This window comes from Trachurus japonicus, chromosome 24 (genome assembly GCF_045865225.1).
Source record: "Trachurus japonicus isolate A0001 chromosome 24, Traja_1.0".
NCBI lineage: Eukaryota > Metazoa > Chordata > Actinopteri > Carangiformes > Carangidae > Trachurus > Trachurus japonicus.
Window position 1 is genome coordinate 4,388,014 of NC_140930.1, and position 14,751 is coordinate 4,402,764.

The 14,751-nt window shown below is 42.3% G+C and overlaps 1 protein-coding gene across 11 annotated transcripts in view; it reads left to right on the top strand.

Annotated features, from left to right (window-relative positions):
• Positions 1–14,751, top strand: part of LOC146961183 (unconventional myosin-VI-like) — a 141,454-nt gene that overhangs the window by 73,735 nt on the left and 52,968 nt on the right. For 8 of the 11 annotated variants that reach the window (XM_085770968.1, XM_085770967.1, XM_085770963.1 and 5 more), the window contains 4 exons: positions 7,775–7,932; positions 9,030–9,121; positions 10,251–10,323; positions 14,182–14,309. In XM_085770968.1, the coding sequence (XP_085627094.1) occupies positions 7,775–7,932; positions 9,030–9,121; positions 10,251–10,323; positions 14,182–14,309 (451 nt within the window). The remainder of the gene's footprint in view (positions 1–7,774; positions 7,933–9,029; positions 9,122–10,250; positions 10,324–14,181; positions 14,310–14,751) is intronic. The other 3 variants (XM_085770969.1, XM_085770970.1, XM_085770971.1) reach the window with 1 other exon arrangement.

A 14,751-nucleotide genomic window follows, 5' to 3' on the forward strand; every position in this document is an offset into this window, starting at 1 on the left:
TCTCAGAGAGTCGTTGAATGCCACTTGCAGTCTCTGAAGACTCGCTTTTCTTTCATGATTTGACCACAGCTGTGCAGTGAACAGCAGTGTGCAATAAGCTTTAAACAGTACATTTGCTTGCACATGTCCTCGTCATCAGTAGTGTTGTTTTTTGGCGTCCTGTTTTAATTTTAGTCTTTAGTCTTTTCTTTTCAAACTGTCATTTTAGTTTTTATTAGTTTTAGTCACGTTCATTCTCTTTTTTTGTCTAGTCAAGTTTCAGTCGACTAAAACTCTGAGCATTTAGTTTATTTTAGTCAGAATAACCCTTGACTATGTTCATCTACTTTTAGTCAACGAAAACTGATTTTTAGTCTAGTTTTAGTCAGTGATTTTAATCTATTTCCAGTAATCTAATTCTATTTAACCCAGTCAATGTAGTATAATTACCTAGTCTAATAATAGACCAGTACAACCCCAGAAAATACTTGCCTCTCCAAGTACCACCAAGGGTGCGGGGTTATGCACCATTAGTACCATTGCGTTTATGGTTATTTATGTAAATAACATGTCCTTTAAAAACTTACTGTAAGTGCAGCAACAGTGTGTTTTCCATGGATGTCTGGTGTTTTCATAATTCAGACTCATCAAAATTGTGGTTAACGCTGACCCACCGCAGCTGCATCTTCTAAATAAGTGCGGGTTGAGGAAGTGACGTCGCTCCCTAGGAGACAGAAATACTGCAAAATAATAATAATAACTACGACTAAACATTATAATGTTATTTTGTCTCGTCTCATATTGGTCAACGACAATGAAGAGACATTTTAGCAGAGCTTATATTTTGTAAACCACATTTAGTCTTGTTTTTATCCGTCAACAATATTGCATTATATATTCCATTATACATTTTCACATGACCACCATTTATGTTGCATCTCGTCTCGTTTTCATTACATGATAAAGGTTCGTTGTCTGTGATCACATGACCAAGATATTTCACCTGACTACAGATATTTAAAACATGTCCTGACAGCTTTGCATACATGGAGCTGCTGCAGACCAGATGAGCTCCGACTAAGTAACACACGGTCATACACATTTTTAACTCTTTTGACAGACTATTCATATAAAAATAAAATAAAATAGGAGATAAATGCTCCCCTGTCTGACTCCATTGCTGACCTGGAAAGGAGTAGATACACATTCCACCTGCATTGTTTGGTTTGGTTTTGCTCCCTGAGTGAGTTCTCTTCCACATAAAACGCTGAATATTTCAGAGGTCGTGTTCGACAGCAGCCACTTTGTCTAACAGGGAAAATGTTTAGATTTCACAGTGGGTCTAAAGAGAGAACAGCAGGTGAATCAGTCTGAAGCGGCTTCACCTGGGAGCCAGTGATTTATCAGTCTGGTTATGTAACGACAGAGCAGAGCAGAGGAGGAGAGGAGGTTTGTCCTTTAGTTTCCTCTGTTTGTCTTTTATTTTCTGCTTCTTCAGGGTTAAAGGGATACGCCAACATTTTTTTTTTCGTCGTGTCTTGCCTCACTCCCGAGTCCATGACCAGCAGATAGACACCATCCGTTCGACTGTGCGTGTAGTAACAAGGGAGATAGAGCCGTATCGCCAGTAATTAGCTTAGCTCAAACACTGGAAGTGTATGGGTAGTGTTAGCCTGCCTCTTACCTAAAGTCGTCAGAGAAACTCTTCAGCAACTCTAAACGGAAACCGGCGGGCCGATCTTCGTCTCAGAGCTGACAAAACTCTCCGGTAAGGCATCTTGAGCGGTCAAATGCCGCTAACGGGACGAGATCGGTCAAAACGGAGGGTTCAAGCAAAGACGGTTTATTTTGGTTCAAGCTAGCTACATCGAGGGTAGGTTAGCTTCCTATTTCAAAGTAAAAGCACAAATTCTATCCTCATGGTTTTCTGTATGTAAAGGGCAACAGGTGTTTTATTTTGTGAAAGTAACCGGAAGTGCGTTGGTCACAACGGCTAGCTTGAGTAGCGCCAAATTTCTCCGAACAAAATTGTAAACAGCTGGTATTTAGACAAATTAACGACACACTGCTGATCTAAACGGCTACTTTCTCGCCTAAAAATGTTTGAAATGTTGATAAAGTGATATATTTACAAAGTTTAGAGCTAAAATGAAATCAGCTTCTGACTGAGCTAAGCTAATTACAGGCGATACGGCTCTATCTCCCTTGTTACTGCACGTACAGTCGAAAGGATGATGTCTATCTGCTGGTCATGGACTCGAGGAGTGAGGCAAGACACGAAAAAAAATGTTGGTGTATCACTTTAAAGGTTAAAAAAAACTGATCTCTGGTCTGTGGATTCTCCTCCTGACTCGGGTGGAAACAACAACTTGTTACGGTCACAAAGTTTTAGAGACGTAGAGACGCGTGTGTGTGTGTGTGTGTGTGTTCATTTATATTTATTTCTGAGAGTTTTTTCTTTCCTCAAATGAAAGTAGAGTGTCTGATTTGCTGCGTGGCTCCGTCTCGTCAGGTCGTCGAGCTCCAGACTAAAAGAATATAATTGCACGACGATGACACACTCGAGGATAAATCAAACAAACAGCATAACGCACCTGTAGAAGCTCTCAAACCTCAGACTCCTAATTACCAGTCAGCACCGCCGCCGCCGCCGACAGGAACCTCTGATGCTTTAAAAGGCTGAAGGAGCCGGAGTCACAAGACACTTTAACTCCTGTTAACAAGACAGTTTATTTATTTTTTCTTCTGTGGGAGTCAAACACACACCAGGTCACATGATCTGTTGTGTTCAGGAAGTTATTAAAGTGGAGGAGGAGGAGGAGGAGGAGGAAATAGTTGAACCTTCCTCTTGTGTTCAGGTCGCCACTGAGCTGCTTTCAGGTCTTTAATGCATAAACATACCACATTAATGTGTTTATTGCATCAAGGCTTTTTGACTTTGTCAGAAAACATCTATTTAAACAAAATAAAACTTGGGTTTTTTTTCCACAAAATTCTAAAATGCTCTGGTTAAAATTATGACATTTGCGTTGTTAGGGTCGGATTTGACCCAGTTATAACAATAAGAACAATGAGTTCAAACTGAAATCATATGTGCAAAACCAACCATTTCATGGATGAGGAAGCCTAACAACATAACCAAGAGATGAGAAACAAATGAGATGATAAATAATTGTTTTTACTGTGTTTAAAGGGGACATATTATGGCAATATCACATTTTGAAGGCTCTTTAACATATATTTGGGTGTTTGTTTTGCCTTCTGGGCCCCAAAATGTGAGAATTGACAAAAAAATCTGTAATTTTCAGGCTCTCTAGGTTGAAATCCATGTGGTTTTACCAGCTGTTTCATCAGTTGTCTTCCAGTGATGTAACTAGGATTCAAATTTGCATAACCTCACCCCTACCAGTAAAGGGGGCAGGGCAAGCAGTGGCTCATTTGCATTTAAAGGGACAGGAACCGAAACCAGCCGTTCTGAACAGGGCTGTTTAAAAGAGCTGTGATGTTTGATCCTTGGGGGATTTTGACCAAAGCATGTGACAGACATGTCTTTAAGACACCTGGGAACTATTTTCATTTGTGGTAAAGGGGACAGAATATGTCTCCTTTAAGACTCTTAAGGTCAGAACGGACCCTAACACAAGAGATAGTAGCAGGAAGATACTGTAACACAAGACGAATGCTGACGCTGAGTGTGAGAGACAGTGAGGACGAGACGTCTGGTGACAGTCAGTCGTCCTGATGTCCAGCAGGTGAAGTGTTGAAAGGTCCCACAAGAGGAGAGGACGAGACAAGACGGCTTAACGGACACCGAGGTGGACGGACAGAGACGTTGAAGCGCTGGTCAAGCAGCTGGACGTAGATGGAGGTGGACGTGAGGACACGAGGACGGACTGAGAGGTTAAACTGTGACAACGTGTGGAAGAGACGGATGGAGACGTTTTGAATAAGTGATGAGTTTGCACGACCTCATGGTGCTGCTGCTGCTGCCTTGTTTTTATTTTTGGCTTCGTAAACGCAGAGTCAGCACTTTACTGCCACCTTCACCTCCTCCTCCTCCTCTTCTTCCTCCTCTTCCTCCTCCTCCTCTCCCTCCTGCTGCTGCTGCAGACAGAAAACACCTCCCAGGTGTCGCCATCTGACACAAATCTACTGAATGAGTCACTGAAATGTATGTAGGACTGAACCTGCTGACAGGAAGTGTTGCAGGTAGAAACAGGTTTCCAGCTTTTAGCAGCTGAAGAGTCAGATCTTTATCTTTAGGAGGTGGAGGAGACCAAACATGGAGCTAAAACAGAGCAGACTAAGATGATAGATGCTGGAGATGAAGATGAGGAACCGAACCAACGATCTTCACTGTTGGAAAATCAGTTGTACAGGATTTACTTTATTTTATTTGTTTATTTGAATGGAACAGCACACATTAATGGACTTTATTCATGCAAAACTGCTGATGCGCGTTGCCTTCAGGGACAGTTTTTCATCAACAGTCTCTGTATTTCCCTCTACAACAACTCTGTCTGGTAACGTTGTGTTATTATCTCATAGCGTGGTGAATGTGCAGGTCACAACTTGTCCACCAGAGCGTTGTGGAGTTGTTGGATTGTGTATGTGATGAGTTTGATGAGGGAAACCAAGAAATCCCATTAGCCTCCATATAGCGTAGCTCTGAGCAGCTCGTGGCTCTGCTCCGCCGTTCTAAAAATAGCTTGCACCGACAATTAAAGGTAACGAACCTACTGCTATGACTATAGGGATTATGGCAATGGGCCAATTTGCCAAAATGTTGAACTTTCCCTTTAAAATAAGATAAAGAATATAATAATGACAGGCACAGAAACAACTTTTGCAAACATACATAGATAAAGACAGAAACTGAACTGTATATGTGTATATACAGTATATATATATAGATATATGGTGCAGCAGAGCAGAGTTGGGGGACGTATGAACCCAGAGCTCCGGTATCGAGTTTCTCTTACGGCTCAAAACTCCAATTTAAAATCCATGTTTTTGTCCTGGTGTGGTGTGTTTGAGGACCAGGAGGAATCTGCACTCGGCTCAGTTTCTACAAATGGCGACATCAGTAATTACACAGAGAGAGGGAGGGAGGGAGGGAAACATTCACAGCAGCGAGGCTCATGGGGAATACATATTACACTACTTGTACGATTAGTGCTCTGACATTATGCTGCCCTGGCATTTAGACCTCCTGGTTTGTTTGTTTTTTTCTTTTCTTTTTTTTTAAACGAGGCCGCCTCATCGCTCCGTTATGAAGAAAAAAAAAACAAAAAACAAAGCGGCGCTGCAGCTGTGAGGAACATGAATTAAAGATGTTGGCGGTGGAGGTGTTGACAGGACATACGTCAGGTTTAAAGGTGACGTTTACATACGATCTCTGCCACTTCATCACTGTGAACATGAGGATTAAACAGCAAAACGCTGCTCAATTATTAAGTTTAGAGGCTTTTATCTGCAGGAAGGAACTGTTGGGGAGAATAAACCTTTACACGTTGGAGGATCTGTTCATCAGAGTGACATCAGTTTCTCTCCCAGTTATCTCTCCTTGTTTTCCCAGAGTGCACTGCTTCATGCTGGTGGGCTGGGCAGATTAATATGCTGCATTTTGCTATCGGGTCAATTCCTCCTTCAGACTCCTGTGATTGAACTAAACTCTCCTCTGGCTCAGTGCTGGTTCCCGTGTCCACCTCCTCTTTTTCCTCTGGTGCCAATAAAACAATCACCTGCTTGAAAAGTCGGTTGCTCTGCAGGTGAAATTTATCACTAATGTTTACGCCGATCGATTTAGGAAACAAGCTCCTGTTCTCAAAGCTTCACAGTTTGCCCGTCCTCTGTGTTTTAAGGGTTGATCAATGAGAAGATCTGCTCTCTGCAGCTCTATTAACAACTAGAGTGCTGGAATAAGAGAATAACATCACCCATTGGTCAAGCGGAAAGTTTGTCACGCGCCTCCTGGTGGCGGGTTATGGGTATTGTTAAAGCGCCCGAGAACTGGCATTTCTGCATTGTTGGCGAGCGAGTAAGTGCAGTATTTTCAATAATTTAGGGAAATTTCACGTTAATAGCATCATTGTGGACCCTTTTACGGATAAATTCATTCTCAGATTCATTCTCAAGGGGCTATCCTGTAAAATAAAGCCATACATTTTAACACATAGTAAAATAAAAAAAAACTGTTTTCTACATTAATGTTAAAGCAGAACTATGCAGGACTTGGGCTGTAATTATTGTGGCTCAGAGACACTGTGATGGTTGAGTGACCTATTATGAGGTGAATGGGGTCTAGGCCAATGCGCTCACCCCCCCCCACTGGCTGAAAACCGCACTTGCAAGATCAATCGTCCGTCTCGGTGTTACAAATCTCGTCAATGGATAGAAGTATCGCGATAAACTGCCTTACGGCAGTACGAGATAAGAACGCAGATGACGTCATGCATGTCACGAATCGTGACTGGTTTGAGTTCGGAAAGTCGGAGGAAACCATGGAAACATGAAATTTTTGTAGGAAGTTCGGCTTGTGGCTAATGCTAACACAGACACACACACACCATGGGTCTTTTATAAGATAATGTAATACATCATGACACACACACACACACACCTTCGCGTTTTGGAACCTTTATTCATGTGTGTGTGTATGTCTGTGTCTTTGTGTCTTTGTCTGTGTGTGGCCGACTGGCCGTATTAGCGTTAGCTCCGTGTTGTTAGCGTTAGCTCCGTGTTAGCAGGGCTTAGCAAACACCGATCTCTACCTTCAGCAGTAAACACAAGCACGTGTAGGGAGGGGGTGGAGGAGGTGGTGGCGGTGAGTTTTTTTTTTTTTTTTACGACAGTGACATGTGCCTCCCAGAACTGTGGGGGAGCTCTGGAGAGGGAAAAAAAGAGAAACCAACGAAGGAGCGAGCTATTTCCGGCCGACTTGCATAGTTCTGCTTTAAAATCTACATTTTGAAATAAACAAATTATAAGCATAACTTAATATGACCAAGACACCTAAACGCAAAAACACGGCCGTTTTCATCAATTTACAAGCAAGTGGGCAACACACATACATTGGAGTGAATGGGTTTTCTGGGTACTTTTGCAATACCCATATGCTGCCTCTAGGGGCGCATGAGGCTTACCACGGCACTCAATGAAAGTGATTACTCTCTTATTCCAGTGCTCTAGTAACAACAGGTCGGTGTCAGCCAATCAGATTGGAAGAGGCTCTGAGCCTCTCTATCTGAAAAAAACAGAGCAGATTTCAGAATAAAAAACTCAGAGAAACCAAATCCTGCAAGTTGTTGTTGGTTGGATGGTGTCGTCCAGGTGGTGAGGGGGCGGGGCTTTGTTGTGACATCACAAAGTGACAGGAAGTCCTGACGGCTGGTTTTAATAGGGCTCAGTCTCTGAATACAGGCTGTGTGGTGCATTCGAGGCACAATCAGCCGCCTCGGTGCTTCATCTTCAAGTGATGCTTGAACTCCAGCAGGTGCTTCACCTTTCATCGACGCTCTTCAGCTTCTTGAAGTGGTTTCAGTGTAAACCTGTTTCCTCTGTACAGCGTTTCACCAGCTGAGGAAGAAAACGACCTTTTCAGACATTTGAACCTGTTGTTTCCACGCAGTCTTTTTTACTGACTTCAGAAACAGAAAAAGTGATAACACAACAGTAAACACTCTCACGAATCCAAAACCCAGCCAAGTAACAAGCTCGTCTTTTATTATTATAACATCTGGACACACTCTATATTATTTTGACCTTTTATTTTTCTCCCTGTGTGTTTTCCCAGAGTGCCGCTCAAAGTGGAGCAGGCCAACAACGCCCGCGACGCGCTGGCCAAGGCCGTGTACAGCCGCCTGTTCGACCACGTGGTGACCAGAGTCAACCAGTGCTTCCCCTTCGACTACTCCTCCAACTTCATCGGCGTCCTGGACATCGCCGGCTTCGGTGAGTTAACACTGAAAACCCCTGCAGACTCTTAAAGGGATAGTTAAACATTTTGGCAAATTGTCCCATTGCCATAACCCCTATAGTCATAGCAGTAGGTTTGTTACCTTTAATTGTCGGTGCAAGCTGTTTTTAGAACGGCGGAGCAGAGCTGTGAGCTGCTCAGAGCTACGCTACGGAGGCTAATGGGATTTCTTGGTTTCCCTCATCAAACTCATCAAATACACAATCCAACAACTCCACAACGCTCTGGTGGACAAGTTGTGACCTGCACATTCACCACGCTATGAGATAATAACACAACGTTACCAGACAGAGTTGTTTTAGAGGCAAATTCATGCAGAACCGCTGATGCGCGTTGCCTTCAGGGACAGTTTTTCATCAAGCAGTCTCTGTATTTCCCTCTAAAACAACTCTGTCTGGTAACGTTGTGTTATTATCTCATAGCATGGTGAATGTGCAGCTCACAACTTGTCCACCAGAGCGTTGTGGAGTTGTTGGATTGTGTATTTGATGAGTTTGATGAGAAATCCCATGAGCCTCCATAGCGTAGCTCTGAGCAGCTCGCGGCTCTGCTCCGCCGTTCTAAAAATAGCTTGCACTGACAATTAAAGCTAACGAACCTACTGCTATGACTATAGGGATTATGAAAATGGGCCAATTTGCCAAAATGTTGAACTACCCCTTTTAAAGGTTCAGAAACGGCTCCATGTACCGAGTTTATTTGCTTCATGTTTGGTTTGTGACAGTTGAGTGTGAGTGTGTGTGTGTGTGTGTGTGTGTGTGTGTGTGTGTGTGTGTGTGTGTTTGTCTTACGGCGTTGACTCAGTCGGTCCTGTACCTTGTTTGATTCTTGCGAAGCGGCAACAGAAGAAAGAAGAGAATAAGTTCCAGTGAAACGAGCCTCGAGTGCTTTGCTGCTTGTACAAAGACATTGTAAAAACCCAGTGTTTTTAAACGTTACGCCGGCATCAAAGCAGCAGCTTCTACACTGCAAGATTCCCCCCTAAAACAGTGAAACATGTCAGATGTCCTTTGACGGTGACACAGCATCTTTAACCGTCTGTTTTTTTTCCCTCTTTCTTCTTTTTCCACAGAGTACTTTGAACACAACAGCTTCGAGCAATTCTGCATCAACTACTGTAACGAGAAGCTGCAGCAGTTTTTCAATGAGCGCATCCTCAAAGAGGTGAGAGAGAGAGAGGGAGAGTCTGCAGCTTGTTTTCCATTCGAGGGGTTTTACACAAAGCCTAAAGTCAACCAACCTCAGATCCATCAGCCTGCACTTTACAGACGCCGACTCATCAAAGCAAACAGACGCAGGACTTTGATTTGTGCTTTGATAAAAATAAAAGTGTTTTTCTTTGCTGTGAGCACTTATTTTCTAAGAGTCGCTGTCCGTCTTTAAATTGTGGGCTTCTCATTTTTGAATCAAAGTCTTAAATTCCTCAAAAAAAAAAAAAAAAAACGAAACTTCAATCGTTTTCAAAGGAGATGGTTTCATTCCAAAATATAATTTTACACTTATGAATGAAAACCATCCTTCATGATAATTGCTATGTCAAAAAAAAGGTAAAGAAAATACCTTTTAATGTGACAGAAAGCTGCAGAAACATGAAGTAGAAAGTTTCTACTTCACCCAAACAACCATCAGACACTGCTTAAAGTCTAGAATCTCCCAAACACCACGTTATTATTTTGGAAAATAATGATAGCCGATATATAATTCAGATGTAGCTGAAGGTTTTCGCATAATGTGAAACTAGACGCCACTCAACTGCTCAAAACCATCTGCAGCCGGTCGTCGACCTTGAGCAGCTGCAGCCTCATAACGTCCTTTATTGTTGCGTCCATGAGGTCTCAACTGTCAGACGGTGTTTTGCATAAAATTTTAAGTTTGATCTGTTTGAACTATTTTGCATTAAAAATAAATAAATAAAAAAACACCCCCAGAAAAGGCCAACGCAGACGTAGAGGCTTGGATTTCATTTTTCTTTCCCTGTTGCCTTTTTCCCTGAACATTCGTCGTCTCATTTTTCCTTAAAAATCCTCATTTGCAGACTTGTAGTCGTTGGCAACCAGACATCTGTTAGCAGCATCCAACATGAAAGTCATAACCTTTAGAGGCTCATTTAGTACAAAAAGTGTAATAGCAGAGAAAAAGAATAACCCTGCTTGCTGTAAGAGCCATTTGTTACTGAGCGTGAATGCCCTTCAGTAGGAACCGGTGCTTCGTCCTCATTAGCTGAACGCTGCTCAGACGCTGTTGTTGTTGTTGCTACGGTTTCTCATGGCGAACGTCTTTGTTTACGTTACAGGAGCAAGAGCTGTACCAGAGGGAGGGGCTCGGAGTCAACGAGGTCCACTACGTCGACAATCAGGACTGCATAGGTACCAAGACCACACTCAAGACTCAACACATGATATTTGTTCTGTTAGGGAATGTTTCCTTGTTGAAGGGGCTGAAGGAACGACTTGATCTGGAGCGTTGAGGTCTTTGAGGTCTTGGACCAGGACCAGACATTCAAGTTCAAGTTTAGACTTGAACTTGAAGCTTTAGATTCATTTCGGACTTGTAGGTCTTGACTAAACTTAACTTTTGAGGTATAGGTCCTGACCAGGAACTTTATCTGGTACTCTGGGTCTTGACTTAGGGTTAGACTCGTAGGTTTGGATGTGGGTCTTGTCTGAAGACTCTGTTGTGTTGACTTGGAACTTGTGTGTTGTGTTTGTTTGTGTTGTTTTGTAACTTGGGCCTTCTGTGTCTCATACTTTGGGACTTTCTGATCTGCACTTGGGTCTTGACAAAGGACTTGTAGTTCTTGATCTTTGTCTTCTTGACTATGGACTTGCTTTGGCACTTGGAGGTCTTGACTTTGGGTTAATTTGGGACTTGCAAGTTTTTACCTTGAGACTTGACTTGTTACTTCCCCATCTTGTTGTGGGACTTATCTCAAGTCTTTCTCGTTTGTGCTGATTTGTAATTTGAAGAGGCTTTTTTGGTCTTGACTTGGGACTTGAAGGTCTTTACTTGAGATTTTGTGTCTTGGACTTGAAGGACTTGAGTTAGCGTTACTTTCAGACTTAGCAGCTCTTAACTTGACTTGACTTGTGACTTTCTTGCCTTGTGGTGGAACTTGCGGTGGTTTTTTCCGGCATTGACATTTGAAGACTTGAAGACTTTGGATTAACTTGGGACTTGTAGGTCTTAACCTGAGACTGGTCTTGTGACTTCTCTGTTTCGTTGTTGCTCTTGATGTGGAACTTGAAGGTCTTAACTTGGGACTCGACTTTGGACTTGCAGGTCTTGATGTAAGATTTAAAGAAGAACTCTGGATTACCTTACCTTATCTTATCTTATCTTATCTTATCTTACCTTACCTTACCTTACCTTACCCTACCTTACCTCCTTACCTTACCTTACCTTACCTTACCTTACCTTAGCTTACCTTAGCTTACCTTACCTTACCTTACCCTACCTTACCTTACCTTACCTCCTTACCTTACCTTACCTTACCTTACCTCCTTACCTTACCTTACCTTACCTTACCTTACCTTACCTTACCTTACCTTACCTTACCTCCTTACCCTACCTTACCTTACCTTACCTCCTTACCTTACCTTACCTTACCTTACCTTACCTTACCTTACCTTACCCTACCTTACCTTACCTTACCTCCTTACCTTACCTTACCTTACCTTACCTCCTTACCTTACCTTACCTTACCTTACCTTACCTTACCTTACCCTACCTTACCTTACCTTACCTCCTTACCTTACCTTACCTTACCTTACCTCCTTACCTTACCTTACCTTACCTTACCTTAGCTTACCTTACCTTAGCTTACCTTACCTTACCTTACCTTACCTTACCTTACCCTACCTTACCTTACCTTACCTCCTTACCTTACCTTACCTTACCTTACCTCCTTACCTTACCTTACCTTACCTTACCTTACCTTACCTTACCTTACCTTACCCTACCTTACCTTACCTTACCTCCTTACCTTACCTTACCTTACCTTACCTTACCTTACCTCCTTACCTTACCTTACCTTACCTTAGCTTACCTTACTTTACCTTGCCTAACTTAACCATACCATACCATACCTTAGCTTACCTTCCCTTACCTAGCTCTTAACTTGAGTCTCGACTTCTTTGTCTTTCCAGTCTTGTTGTTGGACGTTCTGGTCTCGACTCGGGCCTTGACTCAGGTTTCATATCCACGACTTGTCTCTGCCTCTGTACGGTGTGTTTTAGTGTCTGAGCCAGAGAGTTACTCAGACGTATGAATCCTCTAATCTCTGCTGCTCTTTCCACTAAACCCTTCTTGAGTCTCTGCCGGAGGTTTTGGAGTATCGTTGCTGTTGCTGTTGCTGTTGTTGTCTGCTTCCTTCTACTTTGTGGTATTTGTGTTTGTAATTTTCTCACTCAGGGGGTTTTGTGCTGATAATCCTCTTGAGCCGTACAGAAGGAGGCAATATTGAAAGTTGTGTTTATGAGCTCGTTATTGGCTTTAATGCGCCGCTGGCTCCTCTGCAGCTCGACCTCGGGGCCCCGGGGCCTCGGCGCCGGTTCAGGAGGAAGTGTCGAAGCCTTCAGAGTGTGAATCCCTGAGCTGAGTGTGATGTGTCTTCATCCGTCCACAGACCGGCAGCGAGACGGACGTTAACTCTGCTTTTTGCTGACGTGGATGTTTAGATGTTCACTGACTCAGAAATGCAGAAACGTATTTGTGTTTGTTTGTTTGTCTGGGTTCCTGCCGTTCGTCGTTAAACCGGCGGCGACTCTTCGTCCACACAGAAACAAAAAGAGAGGGGATAAAATAAAATAAAATAAAATAAAATAAAACTCCTCCTGATGGAGCGGAAAATTAAAACTCATAAGGTAAACATACAAACATCGTAAACATATAAAGTTACCTCACAGTTTTAGGTTTTAACTACTCACTCACTCATTTTGACCTCAGTGTATTTTGCATCAATTTCAGTTCATTTATTCATTCATTTATTCATCTACAAATGAATCTGCGCTTCTTTCTTAGAGTGTCATTCATTCATTCATTCATTCATTCATTCATTCATTCATTCTTTCCCTTTGACCTCAATGTGATGCGTCAATTTTAATTAATTCATTCATTATCTACCAACTCTTCTGCTTTTATTTCATAGGGCATCATTGAGTTATCCTTTCATTCATTCACTCATTCATACAGTTAGCTATTAGCAGCATTCATTAAATCGAATGCATTCATTCATTCATTCATTCATTCACTCACTCACTCATTCATACAGTTAGCTATTAGCAGCATTCATCAAATTGAATGCAATCATTCACTCATTCATTCACTCACTCATTCATACAGTTAGTAATTAGGAGCATTCATCAAATTGAATCCATTCATTCATTCATTCATTCATTCATTCATTCATTCACTCACTCATTCATACAGTTAGCTATTAGCAGCATTCATCAAATTGAATGCATTCATTTACTCATTCATTCACTCACTCACTCATTCATACAGTTAGCTATTAGCAGCATTCATCAAATTGAATCCATTCATTCATTCATTCACTCACTCATTCATTCATCTCCGTATAGTAAACAGAGGTTGATCCCAGTTGATTTATTCAGGTTCCTCCCTGTTCAGTTTATTCCTGTCTGTCTTTGTGTGTGACTGGTGACGGGATGAGGGGATGAAGTGATAGTTGAAGGGATGAGGGGATGAAGTGATAGTTGAAGGGATGAAGGGATGAACAGGATGTCTGTCCTCAGATCCTCTCTGACATTTGTCAGTCTGACTGAGAGAGTTTGAGTCTGAATCAGTTTTGAAATCTGAATCTGTCCGTCAGAGCAGTTGTGTTTTCAGCAGCGTCCGGTTCAACGAGTCCACAGAGAATTTTTAACACCACGAGATAAAAGACCTGGAAACTTCACGTCCTTGCCTCAGGTGTTTTGTCACAGCGAGGAAACGTGATCCTGCTCCTCAGGTCAAGGAGAACCTGTTCTGATCTCTGCACCTCTTCACATTCAATTAAACTTTCATTTAGATTTTTTAAATCATTTCTAATCATCATTCTCCTCCAGTTAATCATTGGCGTGGCCTCGAGGCCTCAGCTGGGCCACGGTGGCTTCATTAACCACACACAGACACTCATATATGGGTGTTTCAGCTTTCATACTCTGATGTGTGTGTGTGTGTGTGTGTGTGTGTGTGTGTGTGTGTGTGTGTGTGTGTGTCTCCAGACCTGGTGGAGGCCAAGCTGGTGGGCATCCTGGACATCCTGGACGAAGAGAACCGACTACCTCAGCCCAGCGACCAGCACTTCGCCGACACCGTTCACAGCAAACACAAGGATCACTTCAGGCTGACGGTGAGGAGACACTACATTTAGATTTAAAATGTTAGGCCTTAAAAAGTCTTAAATTACCTCAGGTGTTGTGTTTAAATAAATTTAAATAGGTCTTCATTCTCTTACGCCCATGTAACGCTGCCTCAGATCAATAAAATGAGGTCAAAGTAGTTAAAGAGGAGAAGACTCAGGGATAACGTAAATGAAAGTCTAATAATGAACCAGATTAGTGACGGGTCTCTCTCTGTGTTTATAATAAAAAAAATCAAACTGTGCTGAAGAAGTAAAAGTAAAAAACAGTATTTGTCATGTGTTTCCTCTCTTCATCTTTATTTATCCAGTGACAGAGGAAACGGCTGCTCTGTTGAACCGTGGTCGATGTTTTATACTTTAATTCAGAGTCAAACTCGACTCCCAAGAGTTTTGTCGCCCGTCAACAGAAAAGTTTTATTTTTGAAGCTGC